Source organism: Stegodyphus dumicola, chromosome 4, assembly GCF_044657685.1.
Source record: "Stegodyphus dumicola isolate Sdum_Otavi_A_Nest chromosome 4, ASM4465768v1".
Lineage (NCBI taxonomy): Eukaryota > Metazoa > Arthropoda > Arachnida > Araneae > Eresidae > Stegodyphus > Stegodyphus dumicola.
In genome coordinates this window covers 256630971-256654007 of record NC_140771.1, presented here as the reverse complement: position 1 = coordinate 256654007, position 23037 = coordinate 256630971, and the positions used below count along the sequence as shown (strand labels likewise).

Sequence of the window (23037 nt, the reverse complement as noted above, 5' to 3'; positions counted from 1 at the left end):
TCAAAAATTAATGCTTTCCTACCCTACTCACAATTTCTCTGTATAAAAGTGCAAGAAATTGTATCCTTCGTGATAACTCAACAATATTTTTTAAAATATAGAATTTAATCATCATTCCTATTTTTATTAACTTTGAATAGTTGTACATATATTTAGCTACTTATCCATTTTTAATCTTGTACAATCCTTTTAGGTGCGATCTTATCAAAAATCAAAGATTATAAATACCTGAGTAAATTGGTTCATAAAATGCATGAATAAAATAAAATAATAATGCTTAATTAAGCAGGAACAAAAGTAGGAAATTATCACCGATGGCAGTATATTGGTGAAGAGCAGTCCAATTTTCCTGTTGTTACAGTAAACACCACAAATGCTAACAGGTGGTTTACATGAAAATTGAGAATCCTTGGATGAAGAGGCGCCCACAGAAGAAGTTAGTTTCTCCGCTATTAAACAGGAATGGACTAGGAGCTGTGTCATTAGTTTTGAGAAAAATTTTGGAAGTTAATGTGAAATCCAGACTGAGGAGAAAATTAATACAGACAATAATTCCGCCCTCTAAAAATTTAGCTTTGCCATTTTTACCCAATAAAGGATGTAGTACTGAGAATTTTCTCCCCTTAATTCTACCCCAAATGCTGGTTATACATCCATTGATTTATTCTGAATTTTAGAGATCAGCCTGTTTGTCCTGCGTATGATTACATGCTCAGTTTCAAAGATCTCTTTAAATAACTAGATCAGATAATTCTCGTTCACATGCAGGGAAGGGGGTCAAAACACAAATCATGAACTTTATGGCATGTATTTTTTATAATAATAAAATTCCTTCTAATAAGAATATTGTATTTCATGAGTCATGAAACTGCAGTCACAGTGAATTCATGCAGTTGCATATTTATATTTACTTTTTTTGGCTAAAAAGCCCTGCAAAATGTTAAAGAAATAAATGATTCATTTTTTTACACATACAGTACACTCCTGATTATCTGCGGAATTGGGTGGCGCGGCCGCCGTGAATAATAAGAATCGCGGATAATCCGAAAAAAGATAAAAACAGGTATAGCAAAAGAGAAAACGGTCATTCCAACTTTGAAAAATCCTTTTATGAAATAAACAGCAGGAAATGTTTAACTAACGCTTAACATTTTAGTATATCACTCAAAACTAACATAAAATGCATTTTGTTCATGAAAATAGAAAAGTGCTTTGTATACTTACAAGAGGTGTCATGGATACACAGAAAAATTAACACTTATGTACTGTTTTAATACTATAATGTATTATGTAATTATAAAAACATAACTGTAAAACTACCCCTTTTCGAAGAAATCAGTCATTTGTGTTTGCTTCTTGCTTTGGAAGCCTTTTCTCTTGATCCAAGATTGCATTTTTCATAGCATAAGTTTCTCGGCCAACTTCGCGTCATCTTGTTCTTCCAAATAGCTCAGGTGTCCGTCGACTTCTTGCAAAGCTGCTTTGTGAGTCTTCCGCATCTGCACAGTGGGCTCTTCTTTGCCTTCACTTCGCTGTCCTTTATTCTCGGTCTCTCTCCTTGCTTTCTTCACAATTTTGTCATTTGTCAAGCGTTCGAAGCCAGGTTCGTTGACATCACACTCCAACTACTCATTAATGTTTTCAGCATCGACGTTCTCACCACCCGGAACTGTTTTCATCATATCGGCAAGAGTTGCCATTGGCGTGTCTACATCTTCATTCTCTTCTTTACAACTCAAAAGAGTTAGGTTGTTGTTGGCTTCAATATTAGGCATGAGTTTTCTCCATGAATTTTATGAGGGTTGACGTTTTCTGAGTCCCATGCAGATGCAATAGTGTAGATGCTGTCCAAGATTGTGTAGTGTTTCCGAAACTTTCAGATCATAACCTTCTTCAATTTTGGTCATTAGCCAGCATGGTTCGGTTTGTTCTCTTCATTGTTGCAATGACTCCTTGGTCCATGGGTTTTATTAGCACAGTAAAGTTTGGGGGGAAAAACTTTGCAAAAATTTGTCCATCAGAAGACTTTAGCCTGCATGTTGTTGGGTGAGAAGGTGAGTTCTCAATCAATAGCACAGCTTTTTCAGGCAGGTTTTTCGATTTAAGATGTTTACACACTTGAAGAACAAAGATTTTTTCGAACCATTCTTAAAAAATGTTTCGGTTCATCCATCCTTTTTTTTTTCAGGGGGGGGGGAGGGTTAAAGTAATCAACGGGCAAATTTTCTATCTTTTGTAATCTCGGTTTTTTTTTTTACTTTCCAGTGACAACAGAGTCTAAGTTTATGTCCACTGGTAACGTTACTGCAAGACATGATAGTGATCCTTTCCTTGCTGCTTTTATGACACGCCGCTTTACTTTCACTTTCAAAAGCTAAAGTGCGAGCGGGAAGACATTTCTACAAAAGTCCCGATTCGTCGGCATTGTAAATTTGTTCAAAAGATAGCTCTTTTTTTAAAACAAATTCTTCAAATTCATGGTGGAAATGGTGGTTTGCTTGTTGGTCACCACTAAGTTTCTCCCCTCGAATTCCATGTCGCTGCTTAAAATGAGTCAACCAGCCAGAAGATGCATCAAAATTCCCTTTCACACCTAAAAACTCAAAAAAGGTTTTTGCCTTTGCCGCAATGATAGGACCATTTACAGGAGTACCCTCTTTTCGAACATGAGCTAACCACTCTTGTCAACGCCGTGTCTAGCTCATCAAAAGTAGAAAGAACCCTTCATAGTTTTTCGCGTTTTTATAGCAGAAGCACCGTCCGACATTGATGTAAAGTTCACCAGTTTTTCTTTTTGCTTTCGAATGTCACGCACTGTTATTTCCATGATTCCGTAATCCAATTCCATCTGCTGCATTGTAGCGCAATTTGTTACGTTGGTAATTAATTCTAGTTTTTGCGCAGTCGTCAACAACACCTTCTTTCGTTTTCCTGGCATTTTAAATCGTAACGAAAAAAGCAAAACCAAAAAGCACAAGCACTGAACACAATAAAAGATAAGAAATTAACTCCAACCGGTTCTCAAACACTATCAAGCTGAAACCAACAATGGTGAGTGGGAGGAAGTGGACGTGTCAGTAAGATTAATAACGAGAGAGGGCGGTGGAGCGGACACTGCAAGGGTGAGTAAAAAATCATTGACTCATCAGAGGAGGAAGGTTCTGAGAACGCTGTGGGGAAGGTTCCGAGAAGGCCGAGGTTAAGGTTCTGAGAAGGTCTGGGATATTTTTGCCATAAATAAGCACAATGTTAGCAAATTTAACGTTTCGTTCAGTTTTGTGAACATTTTTATTTTCTTTGCTTTACGCTTGTTAAAAAAAAACTTTGTGTGGGAAGCGCTTATACTCGGGAGACTACTGCATAATGTACCTTATTTCTTTCACATTTTGCATATTGTTATTAATAAGAAAAATATTTTTAAATTGAGCAATTTATTCAAAATATAACGGAAACGAAGCAACGTAAGTTTTTGGACACTAAAAGATGCCATTTGCATTTAAGAAAACTCAAAAGAGAAAAACACTGCCAGAATTTCTCACAATGCTTCCAAACGTGCAGATTTTATTCATTCTTTTATCATGATCAAATTCCCACATTCCAATTTTGCTTTTATCAGTTTCAGCAATCACACCAGAAGCTCCAATCATATTCTCATACACATACTTTTCCACAAAAGCTCTTCCAATCCATGACACACATCTCCGAGACATCTCAAAAGAAATTAAATCACAAATGTCCAGATCTGTGCTGAGCTCTTTCAATGGAACTCCATAAATTCTCAACCAACTTTATGTGAGCCCCAGAAATAGGGTCTTTAAATGCAACACTATGACTGACTGAAAGACAATTACATGCTTTTCAGCAATATCAGACCTGCTTTATGTTTCTGTTCATAAATTCAAAGAAGGGAGGGGGAACATCAACTCTCTTCTAGTGCCAACAAACACCCAGGCTCCATTCACTCTTTTATCACAATGAAATTTCCACTTTTCAAACTTGCTTTCATGAATTTCAACAATCACACTTGCACCTAAAATCATACTTTGATTTACACACAGTATGACTCATACTTCTCTGCTAAAACTTCTCCACTGTGTGATATATTTTGTGATGCTTTTGCCTCAAAACAAATAAAATCACACGAGTTCCATGCACGATCTGACTGACAAAGTCAATTACATGCCTTCCAGCAATGTCAGACAATTACAGGTACCTGCCTTAAGTTCCTCTTCATAACGTTAAAGAAGAGAGGAAAAAATCACCCTCCCTTTTAAGTGCCTTTTGAATAAGAATGCAGGTGTTTTGGTGTTTTATTTTTTTAATGTACCATGTAATCCTTATTTAATAATTAAAATTTGTATTTTAAATTGCTAAAGTATGTTTTCATTGAACCAATGTTACTTAATGTTTACCAACTTAGTATAAATATTGATAGTTTGGGAATATTTCCAAAAATGGCTTGAAAACCACCAACTAGACTCGATCAATAACTTCTCCCATTTCATCTATAAACTATCACCAGACTGCACCAAGGTGGGTCGTTAAATTAATATGCAAGTACGAAAATAGCTAGCGCCTACCCTAGATAAACCTTAGAAAAGTACATGTGAGAATTTATTTGATCGGAGCTAAGATAAATCATGTATGGGAAATAGACGTAAGTAAACAAGTAACTGAACTCTTTGTCAGCATGTGATAGAAGCAAGACAAAATTTAGCAGAACAGCATCTCTTCAATCACCATTCCCATGATACAATGCCAATAGTGTATATGATAACTAAACTTCATGATAAGTATCACGAATTTGACGGTTTTAGATATTGCAAAGAAAAACAAGTAAAGATGACATCACAGAAGTTTTTGACTGTGATGAGAACGTCCCAATTGATGAATAACTAAACTAGTATAATTCAGGCTTCGACAACACAGGATAGAAGTAAAGCAAAATTTAGCAGCACATGTCTTTAGTAGCCACATTCATGATATACTGCCAATAGCATAAGCTACTTAAGCCTTATAATGACAGTTGCAAATTTGAAGGCTTTCAGCACCAAAAAAACAAATTAACGGAATTTGGGAAGAAGTAATAAATGAAGATAATATAACAAAAGTTTTCCATTATGATGACAATATCCCAATCATAAATTAAATTGATAGTATGGCACTAAATCCAAAAAATATCACTAACAATAATAAAGAAAATGACAGTGAGGTTCTTAAGACCCCCCCCCCCGAAAAAAAACATTAGTTGATGGTTTAGCTAGAATTCCTATCACAGCAATCACAGGACTTGAATAATGTAATTGAACACTGAATTCCATCTATTTATAGAGTTAAAAAGAAAATAGTACTAGCACAAAAAAAATAAAGCAACTTAAATAACTTATAATGAAAGAAATGTTTAATAAAGCAAACAAATAAATATTAAGGTTTTTTTTAGCTCAGTTCAATTTCATTTTGGCATTTTGCATTGATTCACTATAAATGTTGGTTCACTTTTCAAATTGGTGCCACCAACTATTAGAGCCCTGTTTTATACTTAAAGAAATTAAATAATGGAGAATCTCGCATAAATGTACGTATGTTTCTCACATTGTGATAAAACAACAGTACCTAGAGCCATCAAATTTTGAATAACATGTTTCCACCCCAACATGAAAATAACAAAACAACCCAATAATAAAATTAAAAACTGAGAGCCCAAATTTGTAAATTGTTTTATTATTCTATTTTATTATATATTTTGCAAAACTTCAATGAATTTTTGATTAACAAAGTCAAAGATTTCAAAACGAGCAATAGCAACATTGTACGGGGGGAAATCTATCTCCAGTGTGCGAGACTGTATGTCTGAAATTCTGAAGATATGATCATTTTAAAATTATTTTGTGATATTTGCTGCCGGACTAACTTTTATGGTTTAAGTGTGAAGAACATGATATTTAATAAATGTGTGTAAAGGTAACACACAAAACATTAAAAATAATGCCTTTTGGGCCATAATGTAAAATCTGAAATATCACTTGTATTTTTATATGCAAAACATGCATAAAAATTTTAATTTAATAAAGAGTCTTTTTGTGCTCTTAAGGTCATATTAATCAATTAATTAATCATCTTTAGGTCACAAAATTTTAGATTATTTCATAAATCACTATTTCATATTTTCAGTTTTATAATTCATACACATCATCTTATCAGATTTAAACTGATAATGTAATATCGAGAAAAATCTCAAATCTAGAATGCTCGAAGTTATGACAAATCCAGGTTTTGCACTTTGTAATGTACCAGAACCTGTATGATGCTGCAGCAAAATAAATTCAAAATGGTATGCATTATGCAATATCTACAAATTCCTCAATATTTAACACATTCAACAAAGATACTTTTGTTGCCGAATGGTGGAGGCATAATTGTTTGGGTATCTTTTACTGCCTCCAAATTAAAAAACTTAAATTTTCCTAACAAACACACTATGGATATACAAAATGTAAAAGTTTCCTAAATGAATAATACAATATATAGTGTTATGGATTTGGTATTTAAATAGCTAATGTTAGTTGAATTATAAATTATATTGTTTTATTCCCCATGCAGTGTAGCACGTGATGAGTACTAAAGGAAAGCTAAGTCAGAAAATTTAAAATACAAGAGCATGTGCATTTAACACTTAATAAATAAATAAATAGCTCTTTTTGATTTTGAGAAAGTTCCAGAAAGTTCTCACGTGCGATTTAAAATCTTATAAAAAGGAGGAAAACCTCTCAGTTCGTGGTGATTTTAGTTTGTTTGTTTGTTGTTTTAAGAGTTTTTTTAGAAAACTGCTCTTGTTGACTGTAGTGAATTCGTGGATTAGCTTTCTTTAGCTGTTTTGAATTATGTTCCCTAAAACATTTGAGTAGTTAAAAGATAACTACTGTGAGATATTGTTATACTGAACGAATATCTGAGGAAAATTAAGCATTTTTGTTGTGATAATAATAAATCTTATGCAATTTTCATCGAACTTGTGCATTCAATTCCTAACGAACCCGTACACACGCAACAATATGAACATACAAATATGAATAACAATATGAAAATAGAAAATTTTCCTAATGAAGACCTAAAAATAACTGCTCAACTCAAAAATTCTTCCAGGTTAAATATCCAAATAAAAGTTCTATGTGCTCATTTATAGAACTGCATATATAGAATTGCATTTATAGAATTGCACACATGTTAGCAAAATTCCTCCATATTCTGTGCACTTAAACGAGTTGCCCAACATGTAAACACTTACGCAACATGTAAAATGAGTTGCGAAACAGAATGAAGAAAGAATATAATTCTTGAAAAATAATTTTCAATGGATAGAAAAAATGAACCTCATGCCAGAGCATACTCAAAAGTGCAATTTTAGCTAAAATATATGCAATTAATTAGTCTTTTATTTATACATTTTTCTTAAACGTAAAATGCATCCACCAATGCCCAGACATTTAAGTTACATCTTTAATAAATTATACAACTTAAAAAATTATTTTATTATTTATAACAATAAGTAGTGTGTGACAGAAATAAGCAATATTACATGTGTTGAAAATGAATGATTTATTCCTTTAACATTTTGTAGGGCTGTTTAGGAAAGTAAATATAAATATTTAAAAACAAGTGTAAGCCACTGCAGGAATTCACTGTGGCTGCAGTTTCAGGAATAATGAAATGCAATATTCTTATAAAGCATTTTATTCTTATTAATACATACCATAAAATTCATGTTTTGTGTTTTTTTACCTCCCTGCATGTAAATGAGAATTATCTGTTCTAGTTATTTAAAGAGATTCTATTTTTTTTTTTTTTTTTTTTTTTTTTTTTTTTTAACTGAGCACATCACATAATCATACACAGAACAAACAGACAGATCTCTAAAATTCAGGATAAACTAATGAATGTTACAAGCATTTGGAATAGAGTTGGGAGGGAATCCTCAATACTAACATCTTTTATTGGGTAAAAATAGCAAAAGCTTAATTTTTAGAGGGCAGAATTATTGTCTGTATTAATTTCCTCCTCAGTGTGGATTTCAAAGGAACTTCCAAAATTTTCCTCAATAATAATACTAATGATTACAGAATCTAATCCATTCCTGCAGGATAGTGGAGAAACGTCTTCTGTGGGCCCCTTTGGATCCAAAGGATTCCTAACTTCCATGTAAAATATTTGTTAACATCTGTGGTGCTTACTGTAACAACAGTAAAACTGAGCTGAGCTTCACCAATTTACTGGCATCATGTGATAATTTCTTACTTTTGTTCATGCTTAATTAAGCATTATTATTTATTTTGTTCATACATTTCATGAACCAATTTACACAGGTATTTATAATTTTTGATAAGAATGCACCTAAAAGGATTAAAAATGGATTAGTAGATAAATATATGTACAAATGTTCAATGTGAATAAAAACCAATGATGAATAAATTCTATATTTTGAAATTTATCATTGAGTTATCACTATGGTTGTCAATTTGCACAATTAGCACTTTTGTTCATAAAAAATTTTGCATCATTTGGTATGTGGAAATGAATAATTAACTAGAGTTTAGTGCTCTTTTCAGGGTACAATTTCTTGCAATTTTATAATAGGAAAATATTTTCCTTACTACAAAATTAAAAACTGGGAGATCTGTTGTTTACCAAATCACCAAGTTTACCAGATCTACATTGGTCATACCAATACCAGTGTCAATGATGGTCAAGGTTCTATCTTCTTTGTTCAAGATGATTTTAATGTACAGATTTTTACAGCCGTCCAATTCGCTAAGATCTGTCACACTTTCATACCTGATTTTGCGAAGTGCCTAAATAAAAAAATTGATATCTTTAATTCAGATGCTAGTTTTTACATCACATTATATTTATTTATATCATCCAATGACTTAATTTTAAACTATAAACTTAACATATTATAATTAATACTGCAATTTGCCACTAAATAACTTACCATGGTCAGGTCGAAAAATGAGAGATCCACCAGCTGATGATTCCCAAGTTATCATCCTCATTATATTTTGATGTTACAGTCACTTTGTCTGCAACTGAGCAGAGTAGAAACCTATGGCAAACTGTCCAATCATAGAGATATCAGCACCAGCCTGCAGTGCTTCCATAAATGCTTTGGTACCAAATTTGACAGTTGTCCCTAAGTTGTTTACAGTTGTCTTTGGTGGTCATACTAATACCAGTGTCAGTGATGGTCAACGTTCTATCCTCCTTGTTTGGAATGAGACTTCCACGCCTGATTTTGTCAAGTGCCTAAATAAAAATTTGATATCTTTAACTCAGATGCTAATTTTTACATCACATTATATTTACTTATGTCCTCCAAATAAACTAATTTTAAATTATAAACTTGGTAGTTAAGATGTACTATATTACTGTACCAGCAGTCATGTTAACAAAATTATTGAGGCCCTTGATAAAACTGAAACAATCAATGATCAATCAACATGAACTAATTTTAAGCCATCAACTTCGTAGTTAAGATGTATCATATTACTGTAGCAGCAGTCATGCTAACAAAATTATTGAGGCCCTCGGTAAAACTGAAACAATCTATGATCAATAAACATTTTTGCAATGAACTCAAATGATCATTACAAGGCCCCCACCATTATTTCTTGACTTCGCATAGTACCTCATTTAGTTTCCAATCTTATTATGTTACAACACATAAATATACTTTGTTCTTTTCTTGGCATCTAAAATAAAAATTCAAAATTTTAGCCATTTTGCCTCATGCAATTTTCTGATCGTGTTTCAGTTATTTTGTATCAGATATTAAATACTGATCAAAACTCATCCACTAATTTATAAACTTTGTTGTACTTCTGTACATTTATCAGTGTACAGAAATAATTTTCTCAATGTAATTGTTTTCACATTTATCTAAAAGCATTAGTTTGCTGATCATTAAAAATAAGCGAGCAGTACAAGAACAAAAACGAACATGACATGAATGAATTATTATTATGCGAAGATTTACTTGTGCAAATCTATGTGAGAGACTTGTTAAGCCTAGTGATAAAGAACGCTGTAACCGGAAGAGCAAAACTGATCTACCATCCCTGTATGATGAACTAGAAGAAAAATTGCGAGCATTGGAAAGTTTGGGGAGAACCCAAGAAAAATATGGGGATTTTTTGACCCCCTTAGTGGAAAGTTGCTTACCAGAAGAAGTATTGATGGCATAGGAAAGAAGCAGAAATCACGACTCCAATGAAACTAAAGGGACTCGATCCTTGCAACATTTAATGAATTTCTTAAAACAGGAAGTTAAGGGGGAAGAGATGGTTCTACTTGCAAGAACTCATTTCGCTTCCCAACCGAACCATCGGAAGAAAGACTAACCACGAACAGGTAAAGCAAAATGAACCCGTAACAGCGTCAGCTCTAGTAAGTCTTGAGAATTCAGGTAAGAGTGTTCCAAACTGTAATTTTTGTGAAAAGAAACATTTTAGTGAAAAATGTTACACTACAAAAAAAATGACTTTAGCTGAAAAACAACTGTTATTGAAAAAAGGTGCTTGTTTCTCTTGTCTGAAAAGAGCGAGTCACATTAGTAAATTTTGTCCTTTGAAAGGTAAGTTAAGTTGTTTTATTTGTAAAAGTTTTAATCATTTTGATTTAATGTGTAATCAAAAGCTAAAAAATAATGATCAGATACATGTTTCAAAAGAGAGTTCTCTTTCTAACTGTGGCAGAAGCAAAACTGTATTTTTGCAAAAGGTTTGCATTCGAATTCAGTGTCAAGGTCGTGAGGAAATTATTCGCTGCATAATTGATAGCTGAGTCAGCTTAAAGCATCTCCACTTTGGGAGGAGACAGTTATACATGCACTGTTTTGGGGGGAGGAAACGAAACTTAAACAACACAAAGTGTTTTCAGTCGAGGTCAGCAATTTAACCCTTTGAGGGGCGGTATATAAAATAATTTAAACTGTGGTAAAATTTTGCATGAACTATAACTTATGGACCCTAAGGACACAAAATTGAGACTTAAAAAAAATCTAGAGCGAAATCCTGAATTTTGAGAGCCGGTATATATTTTATACCGGCGCCCCTCTAGGACATTTTTTTCCAGGTAGCTGCCAACTGTTAATCTTTGTTTTTAAAATTAATTTCTGGTACTTTTGATGTACATCTGTAGTGATGAGTGCTTGAATATGGTTATGTAAATCTAAAGACAAAATTTTTTTAAAAAAAATTTTAAAAATAAAATTTATGTTTTTATGCACTTTGATGATGCAACCTAGCTGAACATACCTATGTAAAATATGGGTAAAAAGCTTTTCAACTTGATTTAAATTCAATATTATTTTATAAAAAAATTTAGCAAATATAACGCTACATGTGTAAATCGTATCATGCTGTAACTGAACTAGTATAATATTACAAGCAGATGTAACTCAGACGAAAATTAAAAAAATTGAAAAATTAAGCTCTACGACTGACTCAGCTAAGAAAGTATGTTGTATTTTATGCTTTAGATAATATGTGAAAAACACCATGCTTCATACTATGATACAAAGAATCGCCCTCCCCTCCACGGCGTTAAACAATTTTATTATTTGATACACCTCAAGCTCTTATTCTGATTTTCAACCCCCTTTGGCTTCATAGGGGCTCCTTTCCAACTTCTGGATAAATTTTAGTTTGCATCTAAAACGGGCCTTAGAAATATTTTTCCTCCTTTCACTAACTGTGAAAATTTATTTCGGAAACAACCTATTTGTATCAACCACAGCGCAAAAGAATTAAAAAGAAATTTTCTTAAGAATAAAAACGTGCTTTCAAACCAGCAGTTTTTGTGATTACACTATGAGATGGAACTTAAGTACATTTTCATTTTAAGTGAGCTTTCCCTTTGTGTGATCTTATCACACCTCACAAAGGGAAGAAGACGTAACAAATGACAAATTGGTTGTCAATCACCTCTTTTCATTTTCTTGCATTCTAGGATTTTGGAAAACATGAAGCAACAGGTGTCTTTTGGGGGCTAGCATGCCACGTTTAACTCCCATAATTGTGTAAAGTTTTGACCCCAGATGGCAATTTTGAAATCAATGAGTCTTTCTCTTGGGAAAGGGATAAGTGCTGAAATAAAAATTTTAGCTAAACACACACGAATGAAACTTGAGCTGAGTACACAAAGAATAAATGAAATGAATATACTTGTATTCAGTCCTAGTGCAGAGTCAGTAAACTCCCCATTCCTCCATGAACATAATATTTAATCCTAAACAACTTATAAATTAATCATGAAAAATTATTACATCATAAACTGTTATAATAATAAAGGAATTCTCTTATGTCACAGAGTAGAAAAAGAAAAAGACTGGTGCTGCCATCTATTGGCATGGTACCCTTAGTATGGGCGCCGGTATATATTATATACCGGTTTTAAAATCGTATAAATAATCTTCTGTTAATTATCACTTCTGACTGAATTGAAGTAAATATATAAGATTCAGCATGTGTACGTGATATATTTGCAGATTTTGAATTTTTTCTTTCCCCTCTAATAGAATTTATCAATCTTCTAACATGATACCTTGGAACGAGGTATATTAATTTCATAACTGTAAAATATTGAGCATTCACAGGGTGATGTTGCCATTTAGAATCGAAAGAAAACACTAGACACTTACGATTATAGATTTTGGTGTAGAAAAATTAGCATTTTTTCGGAGGTTAAAAAATTGACAAACCACTTCAAAGGGTTAAAAGGAACGTTTGCATGTAGTTTTGAAGCACTTTCTGAGAAAGATTTGCGGATTTATTCCTAAGGTTAAAGATAAAGAGATTTTGAATTAATTAAAAGAAAAAGAAATCGAATTTTCTGATCCATTGCGAAAGGAAACTGAAATTAACCTTTTAATCGGAGCAGATGTTATAGGAAAATTATTGACGGGAAATTCTGAAACGAAACTTGGGTGGACGGAAAACGAAATTCGGGTGAAAAGGATAATATTTTGAAAACATTTTCAATGCATGTCAGGAGAATTCCTCTGAATGAGTTATGGGAACTTGAAAAAATAGGAATATGCGCTCCAATTGAAACTGTTAACATGAAAGAAAGTTTTAATTTATCTGAATTTTAGAATAAAATAAAAATTCTTCCAGATGGAAGATATGAAGTAGAACTTCCTTGGAAATGTGATATGACACATTTAACCGATAATAAAGAATTATCCTGGAAAAGGTATCAAAAGATGATATATAAACTCAGATGTAGTAAATTTTTCGATGATCACCAAAATGTGTTCAAGGAATGGGAAAGGTTGAATATTATTGAATGCGTACTAGAAACCGAACTAAATAATGAATGTCATTATTTGCCGTATAGGCCTGTAATCAAATTAATAAGTGAAACCATGAAAATTCCTGTTTTTGACGCTTCTGCATCTGAGAAAGGAAAACTCTCTTTGAACGAATGTTTGTGTAAAGGAATAAATCTTATTGAATTAATACCTGATATTATAGATCATTTTAGAATGTATCCGATAGGTATTAGTGCCGATATTGAAAAAGCTTTTCTAATGTTATTTGTCGCATCTAAAGATAGAGATTTTCTCAGATTTTTTTTCCCATGCAATGAAGGGTAATTAATTTATAGGCATTGCTGAGTTGTGTTTGGAGTTTCTTCGAGCCCCTACTTGTTGATTGCATCTATAAAGCATCTATTAGAAAACTGTCCACGTCAATATAGTGAAGTTGCTCAAAAATTGAAATCGTCATTTTATGTGGATAATTGTTTATCTAGTGTTTTTAGTATTGATGAACAGTTTAACAGTTTACTTTTATTGAACATTCCAAATTAATCATGTCAAATAGATGTTTTAACTTGCGCGGTTTTGAAAGCAATGTGGCTGGTACAAATGTTGACAAACATTCAGGGGATACTTCCGTTTTGGGGGTAATTTGGAATTTGGATAATGATACTCTGAGGTGCTGCACAGATACAGATACATTGACCTGTGATACGAAAATCACAAAGAGGTCAATTTTGGCAATTGTGCAGACAATTTTTGATCCTATTGGTTTATTAATGCCAACTACATTGCTTCCGAAATTGTTGTTGCAAAAATTGTGGAAAGTGAAAATTGCATGGGATGATGAATTATTTCCAAATGATGTAAATATATTTTTGAACTGGTTTAAAGAAGTTAATGTTTTGAAAGATGTTACTTTGCCTCGATACTTGTTTATCAATGACACATCTTAACTACATGTATTTGTGGATGCTTGCAAGGGAGTGTATGCAGCGTGCGTCTTTGTTCGATTATTTAATTCTGAAGTAAAAATAAATCTTGTACGGACTAAGTCTAGAGTATCGCCTTTGAACTCTAAGTATTCCTCGCTTAGAATTAAAAAATAAATCTCATACGGACTAAGTCTAGAGTATCATCTTTGAAATCTTTAAGCATTCCTCGCTTAGAATTAATGGCCTGTTGTATAGGTTCTAGACTTGCAAATTCTATTATCAAGGCTCTCAGTTTGCCCGATTTAAAAGTTACCTTCTGGTCTGATTCAACCACTGCCCTTTGGTGGATAACAGAGCAAGGAAATTGGTCCGTTTTCATCGAAAATAGGGTTAAAGAGATTCGAGAGTTGACGCGAGGTCATTCATGGAGACATGTCCCAGGGAAACTGAATATTGCCGACTTGTTATCGCGCGGATGTTTTGCGAAGCAAATGCTTCGGTCTAGATGGTGGGAAGGCCCCTTGTGGTTGCGAGAAGGCCCTGAAACCTGGCCCACTGGTGAGATTATTTCTTTGCATGAAGAAGTAGAATTGGAGAGGGAAAAGATAAAAATAGTGAATATTGATCTATCAAAAGACGCAACCCCTTGGCATCGAATCAGTGTATCCAATTATGATAAAATGATTAGAATATTTGCATGGATATTTAGATTTGTAAATAATTGTAAAGATGGTTCTGAAAAGAATAGAAACATTGAACTTTCACAGTATGAAATTGAAAATTCTGAGAAAATTCAACCTAATTAAATTGAAAATTCAACCTAATTAAATTGAAAATTTAATTAGGTTGGTTCGTACAGTAAAAGAATTGCTGAAACATACTTTAGGTAAATCAGTGTTATCATATGAAGAACCTTATACTATTATTTGTCATCGTAAAACTATAATTAATTGTAGACCCTTAACTTATGTTTCTGAAGATTCGCAAGAATTAGTACCTCTGACACCCGACATGTTTCTTATCGAGAACAGAAATTCCAATGTTGAAGATCTTGATGAATTAAGTTTGTCAAGTCTTAATAAGAGATTAAAGTATAGAACTAAATTGTTAAATGATCTGAGACAACGATTTAGAAAAGAATACCTTAGTCAGCTGGTTCAAAAGCATAATGAAAAACGATCTCGGGAACCTGTAGTAGGAGAAATAGATGGAGGATGATAACAGAAAACGTTTATTTTGGCCTTTAGCCCGAATTACAGAATTGATTCCTGGACGTTATGGAAAGATTCGTACGGTTAAACTTAAGACCCGGCATGGAACAGTTGTATGACCAATACAACGCATCTTTCCTCTGGAGATACAGGCCAATGATAGAAACATAATTCATGATAAGAAACTGGGTGCAGAGGAATCTAATTCTAGTGCTGGATGTACGTTAAAAAGGGAAATTGCACCTGATTAAATGGTGATGCAACAGTATTCCTCCTCTGGATGACTTGTGAGAGCTCCAAAAAAATTTGAACTTTTAAATAATGTTTGTTATGAGCTTGAGACTCAACTTGAGTCTCAAGGGGGGAGGATGTTGTGAAATGAACTGAAGTAATAACTGGCGCGAGGCGCTGCTGTTCGTGACGTCAGCGTGCGTGCTGAGTGTTTCGAATGGAATGCTTGTAGATGGTACGAAAGCTGTTCTCGGAAGAGTGAGACAGTTTTGATGAAAATAAAGAATGGTTTATTAAGAACATTTGTCTTTATTCATAATGCACCCAGCCTCGGGTAGAGGCAGCCCGCAACTGAACGAACTGTTTTGAATATATTTGATTTATATATTTTCTGTGTGCTTCGCAACAAGTGTTTTGAATTTAATGTTTCAAATTGAAAATAATCAAACTTATTTTATTAAAACAATTTTAGAAAGGTTATTTGTAACTTACCTCTCAGGAACTGGGGGAGGAATTAAAGTCGATGACATCTGACCTTTTGATTGGAAGGCTGGAATTTCCTCCACTGTGTCCTCGAATGGATTAGTGATTTTCAAAAATGGATTTTTACAATCTGTGCCACCCTTGAATGGATTCATTTCACTCATTCTGAAAGGGTTAGTACCAGAAATTTCTTTCAAAACCTCCTTAAGTGGAGCGGAATCAACCACTGAATTTTCGAAGACAGGCATTGCTTTGTTGAATACTTCCACTTTCGAAATATTGCAAGCGTCAGACTCACAGCGAACAAAAACCTCATGGCCGTTACAACTATTGCTATCCATGGATAGTACTTCCTTCACATCCCCATTGTTGGTAGGTGTTACAATCTCTTTTGAATTTTCGTCAAAAATATTTTTAATTGGGCACGTTCCCTCATTCTGTTCGAGCTCGGTTTCAGAAGACGCAGGTTCTGTTGGAGCATCTTGGATTTCGATGCAAGTAGAATGTTTGTTACTGTTTAATTTAGAATTTTCAGCAATCTTTGATTTCTTAGCTACATTTATCTTTGCGCTCCAAGAGCCTTTTTGACTGGATTTAGTGAGGGTAGGCGAAACGGACGAACGACTGCCAGTAAATATGGGCCTCGGAATGCGAGAGGGTTGATCAGCAGATTCAGGGTCGCTACGTGTTCGACGAGCTGGAATTTGTTTACTCATTCTTGGAGGCACACTGGGGTGAGATAAGACGTTTTAGGGGTTGATGTAGGTGGTGACCCAATTTTACCTTTTGCTTTCACCGGCTTTTCGGAATTCTTCGATGTGCTGGATAATTTTGAGCTTGAAGGAACAGGTGGTGATAGAAGAGTTCCAGAATTTATTTCATTACTAAAAGTTTTGGGTGTTGCATTTTTAGCTGCTGTATTTCTTCTCCTGGCAGTCAGAGATTACACCATTTTTCAGATTATTTACATTATTTGTATCTAAATCTCCAGTTACTGAGTTTAGGTCCTTTTTAACTTCAGCTTCATTAGAAGTCTAGTCTTCCTCTGCACTGTGAACATCTTCACAACTACTGCTGTTAGTTATGACTACTATTGGCCCCCTCTGAGTGTCCTTTTTACTCTGCAACTCCTCACTGTCTTTTGGCTCCTCTTTTCTCCAACCTAAAAACATAAGGATTTAAGGGTGAAACAAAATAAAAAATAAGCACAAGCAGCATACAAAAACTGGTATATTATGTCGATTTTTTGCTTAACAACAAAATAAATAAAGCGTGTTGCTAATATGTTACTTAAAAGCTATAAAAACATAAAGAATAGTTATTTTTTAATTTTGTGGGTAGACGTAATAATATTAATTTGCTAACTTTGGTAAAACAAAAACTTTGTAACTAGTATTTTCCGAAGCAAGTCGTTTCGACGCAGAGGCATTTGCACGCCATGTTTTTTCATATTTTTATTTATTTTTAGAATAAATATAAAGTAATAGAAATAAGTAATATGACTGATTGTTATTTATTGAATTAGCGATTGCTTGCATGCATATTTGAAATAAATATATGTGTGAAAGTGTTCTAGATTTTTTGTTTGTGTCCCAGATTAGTGAAAAGCCCCCTTCACTTATTGTGTTAAACAGAAAATAAAGCCAACACTTTAAACTATGACGAATTTAAAATTATTGTAAAAAATATTGCAAATTCATGTTAAAGACTTCAAACGGCCTCTGTTAGTGTTGAAACTCTCACCAACAACCACGTGATTTGCGCATGCGCGCAGCAAAAACTAAATCAGAACTTTTTAGTTGATTTTTGAGAACTCGTGATGGACAGACATTTCAGTGAAACATGTAATCCTTATCTTTGTGTTATACATATATATATTAGTTTAGTGCTGTTATTGTAAATTTAATATCTTATTATCTTAGAAGCCTCTCTCTTTCTGTGAGTAGTGTATAGGTGTACTTAAGAAAAATACTCCCGGATATGTCATTGGAGAAGAAAGAAGATCGATTAAAAGGTACGTTTTTTACCTTTTATTTTCTAAGAATTATACATTTTTTGGCATCCCTGCCATGATGAAAGTGAATTGTTGATATTTGTTGAATTATTGACTATATATTAAACAATGACGGAATTCATCGATACATTGAAAAGGAAACGCGGCCACATAAGAGCTGCCGTTACAAAATTAATTGGCCAAATTGAAACTGAATTACCAAAAACAGAAGTGAATGCAGAGGAACTAGAAATTTCCTTAGAACTCTTAGTTCCTGAACATCAACAAGAGGTAAGCGTTGATACTATTGAAGAACTAAACACTTTCATTAATGTGTCGATGGAAATTACGTCGACTGCTAAATTTGATTTAAGGAGATGGTGTTACAATGAACCTAGCGGTGAAACTTTAAACTTTAAAGGAAATTCTTGCAATGAAGACTCCGATAAAACCGTATGAGTTCTGGGGTTGAAATGGAATTTATCAAATAACACTTGTCCTGTGACTTTAAAGATAGTTCTGTGAAACAGCCTGTCAGCAAAAGGAATATATTGTCAATAGTACACAGGATTTTTGACCCGATTGGGTTTACAGCTCCTGTTACTCTGTTTCCTAAGTTAATGCTTCAAGAATGCTGGAAACAGAAGATTTCATGGGGTAACAATTTATCTACAAGCATTTCTGACAAATTCGAAAGTTGGAAAAATAAATTGCACAATTTGGAAAAAATAGCTATACCCAGAAGAATTTTTGCTGACTTCAAAAGAATTTCCAATTTATCTTTACACGTGTTTTGTGACCTGAGTAAATCTGCTTACGCCACATGCATATTTATGCGAAGCTGTAATGAAAATTCCATTACATGTCAGCTCATCTCAGCTCGATCCACAGTGGCACCTATCAAGCCGATTTCCATACCTCAATTAGAGCTCTTAGCTTGTACGATTGGTGCTAGACTGGCACTTCATGTTAAGGAAGATTTGAGACTAGAAAGCTTGCCTATTTATTATTGGAGTGATTCTATGGATGCATTATTTTGAATAAAAAAGAATGAAAACTAGGCCGTTTTCGTTCACAAGAGAGTGAAAGAAATCCGTACTCTAAGTAATCCAAACGACTGGAATTATATTCCTGGAACGCTAAATCCAGCGGACCTTCCTTCCCGAGGATGCAGTCCGGAAACTTAGTCAAATCGAAATGGTGGGAGGGGTCCTGAATGGTTGAGAAATGATCCAGAAAAATGGCCTACCTCTGAAATTGTACCAAATATTGACATTATAAATGCTGAAAAAAAGAAGACAATAATTTCTGCAGTTGATTCGAATGCTATGACTGAAGTTAATTTTGATAAGATTTCTTCGTACAATACCATTCTAAAGATAATATCTTGGATCTTCCGTTTTGTTAAAAATGTCAGACTACGTCCTATTGAAAGAACTTTTGGAACAATTACAGCGGAAGAAATTAAAGGAGCCGAATTAACTCTTTTGAGATTAGTGCAGAGTGAATCATTTTCTGAATTAGATGACAAAAGATTACGTGTGCTTCAACCAACGATTGATTCTAACGGAATCCTCAGGGTTAAAACCAGAATTCTGAGAAGAGATGATACAGAAAATTTTCGATTTCCCATTATTCTTCCTTCAGATCATCTTATTGTAGTAAAATTAATTAGAGCTAAACATGAAATGAACAATCTTGCAGGAGTACAATTTTTAATATCCGCTTTATGAGAACAATATTGGATTTTGAAAGCACGAAGGACTGTCAAGAAAGTCATAAGAAGCTGTGTTGTATGTCAGAGGTTCGATACTAGTTCTTCAAAAACACCCAGTGCTCCTCTCCCTGAAGACTGAGTAAGAGAAGCAGCAGTATTTGAGAATGTAGGTGTTGACTTGACTGAACCTTTGATACTGAAGGGAAATCAAAAATCACTGATAGTGATTTTTACCTGTGCTGTTTTTCGTGCAGTACATTTGGAATTGATTTTCTCGCTATCAACTGAAAGTTTTCTGCAAGAGCTGAGACGTTTCATTGCTAGACATGGAAGACCCCACACCCTCTATTCCGACAATGGAACGAATTTCAAAGGAAGTGATAGATTATTCAAAAGCTTAAATTGGGAAAAAATCTTAGAACAAGCTACACAGGATCACATGGAAATTTCTTCCGCCATCAGCTCCCTGGTGGGTAGGATGGTGGGGGCGATTAATAGGAGTCCTGAAAAGAATCCTTCACAAAGTTTTAGGATGATCATCTCTGAATTATGAAGAAATGATAACAATTTTGTGTGACTGTGAAGCAATAATGAATAATCGTCCATTGACGTGTCTCGGAAGATGTTGAAGATTTATGTCCTATCACACCTTCCATGTTTCTCCACGAGATTCGACAAATTGGAGTACCTGATCTGGATAATATAGATGCGAAATCTTTAAACGAAAGGCTTATTTATCGACAAAAACTTTTACTAGATCTATGTAAAAGATTTTGAATCGAATATCTCGGACAGTTACGGCAAAATTATGAACATGTAAAAGCTTCACAACCTCTGAAAATAGGAGATCTTGTTTTAGTGTCCGATGATAATAAGAAGCGAACAGACTGGTTATTGGCGAAAGTAACCGAGATTTTTAAATCTCGGGATGGACATGTGCATTTAGTTAAGGTCAAGACTAAGCTTGGAGAAGTTTTGCGACCAGCCAAGCATTGTATCCTTTGGAGATAACATCATCAGATGAACAGTTTAGATTTAGAAATGTGGCAAGCAGCTCTTCTGATGAACCAGAGACTTACTGTGATCCGGATATTCGCAATGACTTGCATCAAGATCTTAAGAGCGAAAAGATTCCATCAATGACTACAAGAAGTGGTCGAATGGTAAAGCCTGTTCAAAGGTTACAGTTTTAAATTTGATTTTTCAGCAAATTTAAAGGCGGGAATATGTTGAAACTCTCACCGACAACCACATGATTTGCGCATGCACGCAGCAAAAACTAAATCAGAACGTTTTAGTTGAACTTTGAGAACTCGTGATGGACGTTTGAGTGAAGCATGTAATCCTTATCTTTGTGTTAAATATATTTTTTAGTTTAGTGCTGTTATTGTAAATTAAATATCTTATTATCTTAGAAGCCTCTCTCTTTCTGTGAGTAGTGTATAGATGAACTTAAGAAAAATACTCCCGGATATGCCTTTGGAGAAGAAAGAAGATCGATTAAAAGGTAAGTCTTTTTACCTTTTATTTTCTAAGAGTTAGTAACATTAAGAAGTCATCCTACCAAACAACTGTATTCCTCAGTATCATGAGGTTTTGTCCCTGTGAGTGTCACAGTGCTCAGAAGAATGGAACTCGACACTGTGCCTGTAATAGCAACAAAAAATACTGAAGGACGTATTTTCTTTTTTAACATCTTGCAGTGATCTGCACAAGTATATCACTTCCATTGCACTGAGATTTTATTGAACCCACTGCAAGACTGCATGCTAAAGCAGTTTGTCCAGTATTTATTCTTATGGATAATTATGAATGTCCGCATAAACCAAAATTTCTGAATGAGTACCTCAAACATAAAAACACTGCTTACAGGAAGTGGTCATCCAATTCACCTAACTTGAATCCATGTTAAAAATCTTTACAATGTGTTAGATGCACTGCTTTTATTAACAGTTTCCTCTAACTATGCACAAGAAGCTTGGCAGTTATTGAAATGGCAATGAAGAAAAATGGCAGTTATTGCCTTATGACATCTCCATATAGATTACCATTTCAAAACTTAAATGAAGGTCAGAAGTGACATCCTTCATTATTAGTTTTACTTCTTTGCATTCTTTATAATTTTTTTTAGCTACATAACATGATATACAAATAGAAATAAATAGTCACAAATGTACCTAATAATTCACTATTTATTACAACAGTTTAGCAACAATGAAAAAATAGCATAAAATAAAATGCATAAATTAAATGAAGCTTACCTCAGAGAGAAAGGTTTCAGAACCAAGACCCAGGGCCCCCCTTAAGTTTTGATTGTGACCTAGTCACGGGACCCTGGGACTTCGACATGGACTTTGTCCACGGCCGGCGCTGTAATAAAATTTTTAAATTAAAAATAAAATCTTTTAACATGGAGTTCAAGCAAAAAGTTGCATTCAGGAACATTAAAAAATTTAACACTAGTACACTAAAAACATATATATAAGCATAAAGAACAATGTATGAATTGATTTAATGCCACAAAAATTTGGCAATATGCAATAAATAAGACTCGGGAAGGTTTTTTTAAATGCAGGACAGCTCTCCAATTATCCAGAGTGCCAATCCTTTCCATGGCACGAAAAATTAAAATTAGATGGCAATTCATTTACAAGCTGTAATTTTTCCCACTATTTAATGACACTTTATTTTAACATGCAAATTATTATTGCCTTATAATGTAACAGCTTAGCCTAACGTACTCATCATTATCCCTTCAAACATAACACTGTTGCCAAGCAGCATAATTTAACACCAAGTACAGATAAGAATGACGTTATAATACATGTGCTTTCATTTGATGTAAGCATAATTTTCGATGAGCCCCCTTTTGTATTCAAAAACAAGCATATAAATCAAACCGTTATTACTGTATTTTTTCCTTGCATTTTGAAAACAAAATTAGCTCTAGATATCCATTAGTGACTGCATTCTGTTTCTTAAACAGATGGTTGACAAAATATTAATAGATTGGGACAGTTGCTTGCAGGAATACTAAACAAAGCTTTCAGTAAAATCAGAAGGCCCGACAAAATAGTACAAATCGATGAAAGCCATTTTACAAAGTAGGTCAAATACCATCGCAGCAGTGATTATTTGGAGAATTATGCAAC

At 33.8% G+C, this 23037-nt stretch overlaps 1 protein-coding gene across 1 annotated transcript; it reads right to left on the bottom strand.

Annotated features, from left to right (window-relative positions):
- Nucleotides 1–8995: 8995 nt before the first annotated feature.
- Nucleotides 8996–22255, bottom strand: LOC146997861 (uncharacterized). Its single transcript, XM_085816236.1, has 3 exons — nucleotides 22147–22255; nucleotides 16185–17337; nucleotides 8996–9300 (listed from the first exon to the last, which is right to left on the bottom strand). Exons 2-3 carry the CDS (start codon nucleotides 16889–16891, stop codon nucleotides 9243–9245), a joined length of 765 nt encoding a protein of 254 aa, XP_085672362.1. The 5' UTR covers nucleotides 16892–17337; nucleotides 22147–22255; the 3' UTR covers nucleotides 8996–9242.
- Between the last annotated feature and the right edge of the window lie 782 nt (nucleotides 22256–23037).

Bases quoted from the DNA above. Each gene is read 5' to 3' on its own strand.
- LOC146997861 (XM_085816236.1), bottom strand. From the start codon at position 16,891: ATGAGTAAACAAATTCCAGCTCGTCGAACACGTAGCGACCCTGAATCT. The intron at 9,301-16,184 runs GTAAGTTACAAA...ATTTTTATTTAG, and splicing joins CCTCCCCCAGTTCCTGAGAG to GCACTTGACAAAATCAGGCG.